The 11579-nt window shown below is 34.8% G+C and overlaps 4 protein-coding genes across 6 annotated transcripts; 2 read left to right on the top strand and 2 right to left on the bottom strand.

Moving 5' to 3' along the window:
- Positions 1-7: 7 nt before the first annotated feature.
- LOC105361820 (oral cancer-overexpressed protein 1) lies at positions 8-1299 on the bottom strand. Of its 3 annotated transcripts, none has more exons than XM_011499102.1 (2): positions 1087-1299; positions 8-432 (listed from the first exon to the last, which is right to left on the bottom strand). In XM_011499102.1, exon 2 carries the CDS (start codon positions 422-424, stop codon positions 23-25), a length of 402 nt encoding a protein of 133 aa, XP_011497404.1. In that variant the 5' UTR covers positions 425-432; positions 1087-1299; the 3' UTR covers positions 8-22. The 3 variants fall into 3 exon arrangements, with proteins under 3 accessions (XP_011497404.1, XP_011497406.1, XP_011497405.1); XM_011499104.1 differs by having other exon boundaries at positions 1106-1299; XM_011499103.1 differs by lacking the exon at positions 1087-1299 and adding an exon at positions 642-880.
- A 165-nt stretch (positions 1300-1464) lies between these two features.
- On the top strand, positions 1465-5835 carry LOC105362018 (uncharacterized). Its single transcript, XM_011499344.1, is given in 5 exon segments — positions 1465-1542; positions 1767-3462; positions 3545-3753; positions 3945-4157; positions 4160-5835. Coding segments are annotated over 5 exon segments (3789 nt in total). The 5' UTR covers positions 1465-1512; the 3' UTR covers positions 5801-5835.
- Positions 5836-6123: 288 nt separating this feature from the next.
- snRNP-U1-C (small ribonucleoprotein particle U1 subunit C) lies at positions 6124-7178 on the bottom strand. Its single transcript, XM_011499100.1, has 2 exons — positions 6649-7178; positions 6124-6379 (listed from the first exon to the last, which is right to left on the bottom strand). Exons 1-2 carry the CDS (start codon positions 6932-6934, stop codon positions 6150-6152), a joined length of 516 nt encoding a protein of 171 aa, XP_011497402.1. The 5' UTR covers positions 6935-7178; the 3' UTR covers positions 6124-6149.
- A 525-nt stretch (positions 7179-7703) lies between these two features.
- Positions 7704-11105, top strand: LOC105361817 (alpha/beta hydrolase domain-containing protein 17B). Its single transcript, XM_011499099.1, has 3 exons — positions 7704-8909; positions 9912-10044; positions 10912-11105. The coding sequence occupies exons 1-3, from the start codon at positions 8263-8265 to the stop codon at positions 10993-10995; spliced, it is 864 nt and encodes a 287-aa protein (XP_011497401.1). The 5' UTR covers positions 7704-8262; the 3' UTR covers positions 10996-11105.
- The last annotated feature ends 474 nt before the right edge of the window (positions 11106-11579 follow it).

Below are 11579 nucleotides of genomic sequence, written 5' to 3'. Positions count from 1 at the left end.
AAATCTTAATATATTTTATACGTTAAAATTCAAGCTTATTATTCTCAGGATGCGCGGAATCTATTTTAACTAACGAACAAATTTTCTTAAAATTTAATTTAATATTTTCGAATTTTTCAAAGATATCAACTGCATCATCATTATCAACAGGAAACTTCTGTATATCCTCTATCAATCTATCTAATTGTTCAGTAAGTTTTTGATTATTAGATGTCTGTTGTATATGTATTAAAACACCATAATAATATCCTAATTGCGCTGCAAGTGCACTGGCTCTGTGATATCCAAAATGATATCCTTCGATCATTTGATTTTTACCAGATGCAAATCCTTCTTCATAACCTACTTTTTCAGCTAAATCTTCGGCGAGTAATAAGTTTTCGAATGCCTTATTGATATCAATGTCCTGCTTATCATCCGACATATTTAAAACTGTAAAAAAGAATTATAGTATGTAAAAATCTTTTTGATTAAATTGTACATTATCATCTATAAACCTACAACATAAAAAAGTTGCAACTTTACCAATAAACATCCTAATTAATAACATCCTAATGAGTCACTATCCGATGTTAGCAAGAACAATTATCATTTGAATAATATTAATAATAATAATAATAATAATAATTGATTTATATTACCTTTTATTCATTTATTTCTCAAAAAATTTTTAAATTAAAACTTGAGCAACGAAAAAAAGTAAACTTAATTCTCCTATCCGTTTATCTCAAACAAAAAGCTTGTAAATCTTAATTATGAACAGATCTCTTCACGTCACAAACTCACATATTTTAAGCACAAATATTTTATTGATATTTATATTAAGGAGAATATTAAAAGCGCCTTTCATGTATTTTTTTGAGAACACTAGATACACGATCATCTATGATGCGTAAATAAAGATAAATCTGTTGCATTAGTAGCAGGGCGGCACGTTAGATTTTTATTCTATTATTTACAAAAAATTGATATAATATTGTATTAATTTCTTTCGTGTGTACACATTAAGATATTATAAAGTTAATTAAAAATCGTAAATAAATTTTAATTCGCATGAATTTTAAATATTTATTTACCTATGCTTACTTATAGATTATTTTATTACCATTCTCGTTTACGAATGGATAATAAAGGATTACTTGAACAAGCCCTCGATTATCTGTCAGAAATGATTTTTCATTTTATTTGAAGCACCACTTCGGCTATTGTTGTCGCAATTTTTTTGTTTCTTCCTTCAACTTATTCGCTGCCAATTGACACTGTGTACGTATATGTCAGTTTACGTAACATGACGGTAATGCTGACATCAATCTATCCAACAGTCAATTATATTATTGACCACGTGGTCGATTCACAATTATTTTGTAATAATAATATCGAGGGTTTTGGTGGCAGGGGAATCGAAAATAAAATGAACTTTTTCATATATTATTATAACATATTTATGTTCTTAAATATTAATAAATCAAATGAATATAAGGTTTAAAATATGATATGTAAGAAAATATAAAAATGGATTTTACCACTGATGCGTCAAATCATGTAAGTTTATTTTCATTTGTCTAACCTTATAATGAATAAAGAAACTTGACTTTGGTGACTTTTTTAATTGGTTTTTTTTAATTTCATTGCATTCATTGCATTAAAATTTTTAATGCATTTTTATGTAAATCAGTTATTAATTATTAGTAACATTTTTTACACTTAAATACGAGTTTTTTTAATGGTGTTAAAAAAGGCGTTTAACTTATTTTTTTAAATTGCAGAATGAATCCTTTACATATAGCAGTGACAGTAATAATGATAGCGACATCGAATCTCGGCTATATGCTGAAATTCACTTCGCAAATATTATTGACGGTGATAATGATTTGATTGAATCCGCAGTCGATAATGAGTTGACACAAATTTCAGAAATTACCTCGTACAATTCAAGCGATATCAATACTTTCATAACCGGTCGAGAAAATTTGAATCACTTTGAACAAACTGAAAGTGGCGATGCTGAAACATTTAATAATCTTAATGAAAAATCATCGATTTATTTTGAAAGACATTTTAAACGTGCCAATATCATGGATGAAGTAGATATTTCAAGTGTTCCAGCAGAAAGCAGTTTGAATAAATCATCAAATATTGTACCCAATATAAATACTTTAAGTAATTTAAAAAAAATGAAAAAATCCAATAAAAGATCGGCAATTGATAATAGCTCTAACAAGTCAATTGAATCGTATAATAAGAAATCTAAATATACTGATAAGAGTATAAATAGCAGTGATAGAAAAAACAAAGAAGTGATTCCAAGTTATTTATTAAATGATTTGGATATTTCAACTATAAATCGTTTAAGAGAGCATATAAAAAAAAATAAGTTACAACAAGGTAAGACAAAAATGAAAATGCTTAATCCCTTTCATGGTAAGTCTGCAGACTTTGCACAACTTATGGATCCAGAATTTTTAAACTTATTGCACGGCAAAAAATTACGATTGGCAAAAAAAGCAAAAAATAGAAAGTTAAAAAAAACAATTTCCAAATCAATTGTGGAGAATGTATCCAATATAACGACTGACACTAATATACCACTAATTGAAATAGTTGACAATGGCGATAAAAAAATACTTGAAAATGATGACGATACTACTAGTCAAAAGAATAATACAGAAGCTACTGGAAATAATATTGAGCAGCGTAATTCACTTAATATTTCAGAAATTATTGATATAAGTTCAGAATCATCGAGCGATTCTAAAGAAGATAATTTTAAATACACAAGTGTAGCAACGGAGAAGAAACTTCAAGCAAAGAATATTGTAATAAATGATAATTCAGAAGAATCGACATCCGATTGTCAATCAATTTTTGAAATTCCGGTATCCCCTAAGCCAACTCCACCTGTGATTGTATTAAAAGATTCTGATAATGAAAGCAGAAAATCACTAATTATTCGTGAAGTTGAAAGTCCAACCAGAGGAGAAGATTTTCTACATAGCCCCAATAATACAGTTAGTAATAAATTGAGCGTTGATTCTGAAAGCGATTCGGTTAGTGATATGATTTTAAATTGTTCAGAAATCGAACCACACGTTTCCAATTTAAGTGAAATTAAAAAGCTAAACAAATTATCGAATTTGAGAGAATGTGACGGAGGAAGGAATGTTATTGAAGCAGATGTTACAATACTAGAGGATTCTATTAACAGTCATGCGAGTACTATTGTAAGCTCGGTTATTAAAGAGAGTAATTCGAATGGCTCTAACAATGCCGAGGTTGCATCAACTAACAATGAAACAAACAATTTAAATGAGAAGCAGAAAAATAAGGATGATCATAGCCACAAAAATATTTCAATGGAAGAATACTTTTTTCAACCCATGACCAATGAAATGAGAACGTTTTACAATAAATCATGGGGGGGTGAGCAGTTTGACATTAAAAAATTGAAAAGTCAAATGTCGCGTAAGATTATTAGTAAAATACTATTTTAAACGCATATAAATAATGAATATATTCGTTATAACATATTTTTAATACTTTTCAGCTGATCCAAATAATTGGGCAGTATTAAAAGATGATGTAATAAATAACGTTTCTCACGCTCGACGATACTTTGGTAAAGTTTGCAATAATTGCAGAAAACCAGGACACAAGCAATACAATTGTCCCGAAGCATATAAAGTAATAATTTGCCACATGTGTGGCGGTAGTGGTCATCTTGATACTAGTTGTCAGAACAAAATATGTTTAACGGTAATTATATAAAAAGTCTATATTACTAGAAGTTAAAAATTTTATGTAATTATGAAATCATTAAAAATTCAATGCCTCATCTAGTGGAATTAAAATCTATCGAGATGATAATTCGTCTGTTTACTAATAAAGTTGACTAATCGTCGATTAATAAATAAAAATAAATGCTGATAAAACAAATTTTATTTTAGTGTGGAAAGAAACAGAATATGTACAAAAAAACATGCCAGTACTGTAGGAATTTGGTTTGCTCGAGATGTGATTCGCAGGGTCACTTATCGAATACTTGCCCAGATCTTTGGCGTCGCTATCACCAAACTGTAAAGAATGCAATTTATAATTTAATCAATTTATCAAATACAAAACTACAAATGAAAATTAATATAGTCGCGATTCTTTGTAGATAAGTGATGGTGCAAAAATTCCTAAAAATTTATGCAACGTTATGAAACCTGAAAAAGAATTATACTGTTGCAATTGTGCGCGAAAGGGTCACAATTCGATAAATTGCAGGAAACGTCATTGGTCTCAACATTTCCAAAATCCACCTTACGTATCGAGTTACGGTGGTCCAAATTATACTCTACAATCTGATTCCTCCTCTTGTCCAGATGATGTGTGCGACAGAGTAAATTTAAGCTCCACCCTCGATAATTCGGACACTGAATTTGGTAGCGACAATGCAGATAATTTAAGCACAATCTGCCAGGGTGGCAATAATAAAAAAAGGAAGAATGCACAAGCGAAGCAAAATTTGTCCAAAGATAATACAGCAGAGACTAAGGAGAATGTAAACATTAGAATTAAATCTCCTGACATGGGCAACGGTAATAATAATCCATCATTTAAAACACTGCATTTAAAATATTACATTTCTCCTAAAAGTCAATCAAATAAGCTTAAGAATTTGCAAGTGCTATTGGATTTCATAAATACAATAAAGCATAATATGCAAATTGATTTTTTGCTCAAACAAAATAACAAACAAATTAACATAAATATTAATTGTTCGTGCTATCTCGCCTTTGCGTTAAAACATCTAGTTTCTCAATTTATTGATCGTAATACTTTTGAAAGATCGCATATATATTTGAACTGTGATAGGGATGCAAATACGATACTGAATCATCTATCTGCTAAAATTATTGAAATGAACAATGTAACCGAATGCCCATTCGAGCTTTATGAAAAGACTCAACAATTAAGTAAGGAAATGGGCCATGAAAATTATTGGGACAATGATCTGCGACACTCATTACAATGTAGTGAATTGTCTCGTTGTCACCAAAAATTATTAATGATCATATATAGAGAAGGATTTGGTGGTAATTCCTTGAAAAACTTGCTAAAAGTGAAAGACAAGATAAGGTTCAAGATGCAAGGACAGGCAAAGAAAACGAATAAATTGATTTCATTTAATTGTTTGTTTACATATTTATATAACTACAATAATGTTTTCGTACCGCATAGGCCAAAAAATTTACCGACTTTAATGAATCTTTATAAAGAGCGTATTGACATGTGTAATAGAATTGCAAACGATCGAAGTGTGTTTGTAAGGCAAGCAGTGGGATCGGATAGAGACTTTACCAGTACAACTACACAAGAGAAATTAGATAATTATGTAATTGCAACAAATAATTCGTCGCAGCCTTCGATGGAAGAATTACAGCCCGCAAGCACTTATACGAGGAGCATAACCGCGAGTGATACAATTTTCCCAACCGTTAGTTCGGAAACTCTGCGAATCGAGAATCATACGAAAGAAAATGTAAAGAGAAGGAAAAAAGCGAAGAATCTTAATACGTTTTATAAATTGTCAAAAAGTTGCAGAGATGTGAATAAGAAAAAAAAATTTAAAACAATGTTTGAAACATTTATTGCAAGGACTAAGCTTCTAATCGATACTGCGAGTAAATTAGATGCACCAAATATACAGAATGAAATTTTTATTTTACAAAATAAAATGAAGGACGAATCGTACGTTACAGTGAAAGACGTCAAGCCACTGAAGAAATTAGTGAACAGGCTAAAGCAAAATAAGTAAAAGTATCCAAACGCAAATGATATATATATATATATATATATAGTACGAGAAAAACAATGAAAAAAAAAGGGTTGCGACGGATTGTATATTATTAACATTTATTTTGTAATGTTACTTTATAAGTACTTTTGTAAAAACTTCTGTTAAAAATAAATTTATAAAATGTTATAAGAAATTTAAGACTACATTTATACTAATGACAATTTCTTTATTAATTACACACGACAATTTTGTTTGAATAATCGCCTCCAAAAAGTATTCAAACAATAAAAAATATATTTACACATTAAGAGGCAGCTTCATTATAATTTTATATATGTATGTTCATTTACACGAAAGCAATAAGTTTTTATTTCTTAATCGATTGCGGCCCACTCAACACTTGAGGCGGAGGTCCCGGAGGTCTCATAGGACCCATTGGCCCTAGCATCGGCCCCATTGGTCCCATGGGGCCCATAGGCCCCATCATCGGTGGTCTGACACCCATCATCGGTGGCATTGGCCCGTGCGGCCCCATCATCATTGGTCCGCCTGGTCCCATTGGACCACCCGGATGCATTCCTGGTGGTGCCATCATTCCTGTTAATGGACAGTTTTTTTTTATTATATAAAATTAACGTATTCAACGAGATAAATGCGCGGATACTTTTCTAGTCTACATAACGTTAATATACAATATAAACCGAATTTAACACTAATTATCATTTTAAATTTTCATCACCTAGCTGTTAACTATTATTCCTCGTTACCTGATAATCCAAATGTAAATATTAAATTGCTATACAAGCAACAATAACTTACGTATGTATTTGGCAAGAGGATAATAATGCAAAGGCATTCGTGCTTACCTGGAGGTCCTTGGTTTGGTGGCGGTACACCAGGTCGTGGACCTAAACTTGGCGGTGGCGGTATCGCAGCACCTTTATTCGGTGCAAACGGATTTGACGCTATTTTTCCTGCCTTAAATGCAGCTGTCGTCGCATCAATTAAATGCTGAGCTTGTTCTTCCATCCATTTTTGATAAAAGTACTTGACATTGTCTTTGTGTTTGCGCCCTTGGCAATGAGTTTTACGTACGCTTGGAGAATCGTGCGTTAAATATGTATCGCAGTAGTCGCAATAATACTTTGGCATTATAGAGATTTGGATACTACACCTGAAATTATATTATAAGAACTTTTTAATTTGAGACGTTTCGCCGTGTACTGGCAAATCACAAAGCAACATCACAAGCACTAACGTAATAATTTATTTATTTAGGTTATACGCCGAACGCGTCCCGAGGATTACCGTTTCTGACTACCCCGCCAAACATACAATTATTACTCACACTAGATTGATGTATGTACCAAGATAATAAATTATTTATGCACTAATTGTTGGATGCGCCGATGCGAGGGTATAAATACGCCGTCAACGAATGCATTTAACAACCCTACAAACTGTTTGCCCACCCTAACCAACAACTTACGTCGCTCACTAATAGCTGCATTTGCGCACAGGAAATAGTAATGGAATGCACCGTTTAATGTTGAAAGTGGGGGGAACTTTTGGGCCTAATATTAATGGAGAGCGTAACTTCCGTAAATTCATCCCTCCAATCAGCAACGACGATGCCGACTATAAGCGCTAACGGCCTTGAGATAGGTCCCTCGCTATTCCAAACATTTATATTTTAATGTATAAATAAGTAGCCCGACATATTCCTGAACATTGCATTGTCAGTTTTAAACCGTACATCATTATCGAGGCCTTAAATTCATAAATGATAATGAGACGCGAAAGCCAGCTTTGATTTCGGAAAATCAGCTTCTCGCGCACGCGCGCGCGCACACGAATGCACACATGGGCACATGTAAACATGCGCACACGCTTGCACGAAACGCGCGCGCGTCCGTGTATAAATTATAAGCGCGCAGGCAGTCGTGGAGCCAATCGGAACGGGCGGGCATCCAGTGCTGCCGAGATCTTAGATCGTAGCCCCTCCACATTAGCAGGAAAAGTCAAGAAGGAAAAGTTTAATTCGCGCCCAACCGAATGGACGCCGCGGCAATGAAAGCTAGCTTTGAGGATCCCTGAGGAAAAGAAAGGAGAGTCGAGAGAGGAAAACTCGGCGAAAGGAACTCGTACACGAGCTGTCATGGCTGACTCAGAGTGAGGGATATATTTTTCGCATACCGACCGTGGCGAAAACAATAAGCGCGCAGTCTAGTATGCGATGAGGCTGCGGTCAAGGGAATAATAAGCGCGGACTTTCACAGTGGACAACGGAAGAGGATTACGATTTCGAACCTCCGCTCTAGCTATCCGTTACTCATAAATCTCGTTATCGATAAACGAGGAAGTGTGCGTTGAAGAATCGAGTGTAAGGGGAGTTCTCCTTATGTCTGTCATCGTGGGCTCGAGGCTTCATAAAGGATAACGAATTTTTCGTTATTGTGATTTCTGTAAACAACTGTAAAATGATGATGGGCTTAACCTTCGGTGAGTTCTGCTCTCTCTTTTGTTGTCCACCGTGCCCGTCGAGAATCGCGGCGAAGGTGGCGTTTTTGCCACCCGAGCCCACCTACACTTTCCTCGAGGCCGAGGGCTCAAAGTATACGATCTCGCTGTCCGAGAGGGCCGAGTGGGAATATACGGAGAGGGAGAAGGAGTCGGTCGAGGGATTTTATACCAGAACTTCCAGAGGGAATCGCATAGCCTGTCTGTTTGTCAGATGCTCGGCCACTGCCAGGTTTACCATACTCTTTTCTCATGGGAACGCCGTTGATTTGGGTCAAATGAGCAGCTTTTATTTGGGCCTCGGCTCGAGAATCAATTGCAATATATTTAGTTACGATTACTCAGGATACGGTGTCTCTAGTGGCAAGCCATCGGAGAAAAATTTGTACGCCGACATAGATGCTGCTTGGCACGCCCTAAGAACTCGATACGGGATCAGTCCGGAGAATATTATTTTGTATGGCCAGAGTATTGGCACCGTGCCGACGGTCGATCTAGCATCTAGATACGAAGTGGGAGCCGTGGTTCTGCATTCGGCTCTCATGTCTGGCTTGAGAGTTGCATTTCCCAATACAAAGAGAACATGGTTTTTCGACCCTTTCCCCAGGTTAGTCCTTGGTAATGGATAATCAATGTCTTGGCTTTAAAAATTTTGGATAAAAATGACAACGATAAGGATAGTCACGATAAGAGAATGTAGATTTAAAGGGAAAGTGAATATCGATAGCCAATATTGTACATATATACCGCTTTACAAGGTAATCTATTTACGTGTGGATATTGATAATTTGTTCCAATGTCTTGTTAACGCTCGCGATACATAATTCCTTATCTAGACTATTTTTATCGTTTCAAATTATTGAGATAATTTTAGCACACTTGCTTTAAACTTTTAAATTTTCCAATAGTTCTCGTGCTCCAAATAAAAGTGAATAGCATCTTATCTTAAATAACGTAAGTGTAGCTCTTAGCTAGCGAATGTCATTACCGTCGATAAACACTCTAGTGCAATAAAGTTACATAACAATGAAACTATTATTATAACGTGCTCTTCTTTATAAAGTCTGTTTAACGATGAGAGAAAGTCATTCTTGTCAGAGACAGTGATTTAGTAATGAGAGAAATAAATATTGCGATTTGAATAATGTAACATTGTTGTCATTGTTTATTGATTGCTTTATTTTCAATTGATACAAACTCTATGTATATAGAGAAATACTATATGCTATTACTCTTGGCTTTAGCTACTAATTGCACTTGAAGTTTATTTAAAGCTCGTAGAGGTTGGCAAAATTTTTTTAATATAAATTTTTATACATTTATACTTTGTAGCGAACCAAGCATTTCATTCTATAGTTTATATACACGATTGATTTCTCCTCTTGGATATATATTGTAGAAACGTGTCAAACAATTCTTAGCAAATAGCAAATGTCATTCTCTTAAGGTTCATACAAACAGTTCAGAGTCATAAAAAGAAATGGTTTCTATAAAACTTTCTAATACATTTCTATTCATTTTTCATCAAATACAGAAATCCATGCCATTACATAGCTATCGAGTCTTTATTTACTCATTGTCTTTATAACAATATATTTTTAATTTTTAGCATTGATAAAGTGCCGAAAGTTACATCACCTGTACTAATGATTCATGGAACAGATGACGAAGTCATAAATTTCAGTCATGGTTTGGCTATCTACGAAAGGTGCCCGTTAACTGTCGAACCCTTATGGGTCGAGGTAATAATTGTGATATTGTTAATTTTAAGTCGGATATACCGTAACCATACAATACAATACATTTTTTATTAAAAATACCTTATTGATACAAGGCCTATACTATAAAATCTAAGAATGCTTTTTTAATCGCAATAACACATTGCTCTTTGAATAAAATAAAATGGCATAATATACAAACGTACGACAACTGTTGCTTTTCTATTTAGCCCATTGTGAGAGAATTTATACACTCAGCAACATTGGCTGTTAAAATTTTAAGATTAGACCATTATCGTTTAATGACAAATTCTTAAACCATTCGTGTATAAATATCTTTTAGTAGCAATCGTTGCTTTATTCATGCTTATAGCGAAGCTAAAATCTTGAAGATAATTTATTGATATATAACAGAACGTTGCGCGTTCTGCTAAATATGGAGAGCATTATTTTTCCTCCCATTTCATACCTTAAAATCAATGTTCTATTGACTTAAAAGCATTTTGCTTTGAATATGCAGAAATGCATCTATAACAGTGCACGCGAAGATCTCTTATCAAAAGTACGGAGAAGAAAAAACAAATAACTCGTGAGAGCTATTGTCACAAGCAATTGACGAGTGTCATCAATGATCCGCAAATAATAAGTTTCTAATTAATTAATTGACGTTGTATGTCTCTAGTGTTGAAATTTAATTCAATTGATTTTTAATTCGAACGGAAAAGTAAAGGAGAAGCTATAAGATGAAATTTCAAATTTTAAACGACATATTAATCTTTGGAGACTGATTTATCTTACTGATGTGAAAATGTGATGTAGATGAGCCAGCAGAAAAATTCATGCGATATTAATAAGATAATGCAGCAGAATTAAAATTCTTGAAATTTGTAGGGCGCCGGTCACAACGATGTCGAGCTGTACAATCAATACTTGGAGCGACTTAAGCGGTTCGTGAGCGTGGAGCTGGTGAACTGACGGCGACTGAGCCTCTCCCAGGGCCAGGGAGGTGGAGGCGGTACACCGGCACAACAATCCAATAACGGTAACAAGCAACTTCAGCAGCAGCAACAACAGCAGCAGCAGCAACAACAACAACAACAACAACAGCAGCAGCCACAACAACAACAACAACAACAACAACAACAGCGTCGTCACGGGGACTCGATATCCAGTGGGTCGAGTATCGGCTCGACGATCTCGAGTCCAAGCTCGGAGGGTATGGCCCCGTCGCTCTTGTCCACGTTCACCAAGAAGACAAACATGCCGTCGCGTTGTTCGCTGAACGGCGAGGCCGATGCCGTTGATAAAGGGACACCAGAGGTACCCGCCAAATCCAAGTCGGATACCAAGTCGGAGAAGAAAAGAAAATGCGGCGGCAAGACCGTCTCGAGTTTGTGTTCGGAGGGCCTCATGCGTCCGATCCTGTCACCGACCAGGAAGAAGACGAGCCTCCCACAGCGTTCTTTCAATGGCGAGACGCAATCGGCCAACGAGGGTAGCAGTTGCCTCGAAGAGCGAGTCAAATCGAAATTGGAGAAGAAGGAGAAGAGCAGCGGCAA

Source organism: Ceratosolen solmsi, unplaced genomic scaffold (genome assembly GCF_000503995.2).
Source record: "Ceratosolen solmsi marchali unplaced genomic scaffold, CerSol_1.0 scaffold2, whole genome shotgun sequence".
Classification (NCBI taxonomy): domain Eukaryota; kingdom Metazoa; phylum Arthropoda; class Insecta; order Hymenoptera; family Agaonidae; genus Ceratosolen; species Ceratosolen solmsi.
The sequence above is the reverse complement of the archived record's forward strand: the minus strand, read 5'-3'. Positions and strand labels throughout refer to the sequence as shown.

Bases quoted from the DNA above. Each gene is read 5' to 3' on its own strand.
- LOC105361817 (XM_011499099.1), top strand. From the start codon at position 8,263: ATGATGATGGGCTTAACCTTCGGTGAGTTCTGCTCTCTCTTTTGTTGT. The intron at 8,910-9,911 runs GTTAGTCCTTGG...TTTAATTTTTAG, and splicing joins TTTTTCGACCCTTTCCCCAG to CATTGATAAAGTGCCGAAAG. The intron at 10,045-10,911 runs GTAATAATTGTG...TGAAATTTGTAG, and splicing joins TCGAACCCTTATGGGTCGAG to GGCGCCGGTCACAACGATGT.
- snRNP-U1-C (XM_011499100.1), bottom strand. From the start codon at position 6,934: ATGCCAAAGTATTATTGCGACTACTGCGATACATATTTAACGCACGAT. The intron at 6,380-6,648 runs GTAAGCACGAAT...GTCCATTAACAG, and splicing joins ACCAAACCAAGGACCTCCAG to GAATGATGGCACCACCAGGA.
- LOC105361820 (XM_011499102.1), bottom strand. From the start codon at position 424: ATGTCGGATGATAAGCAGGACATTGATATCAATAAGGCATTCGAAAAC.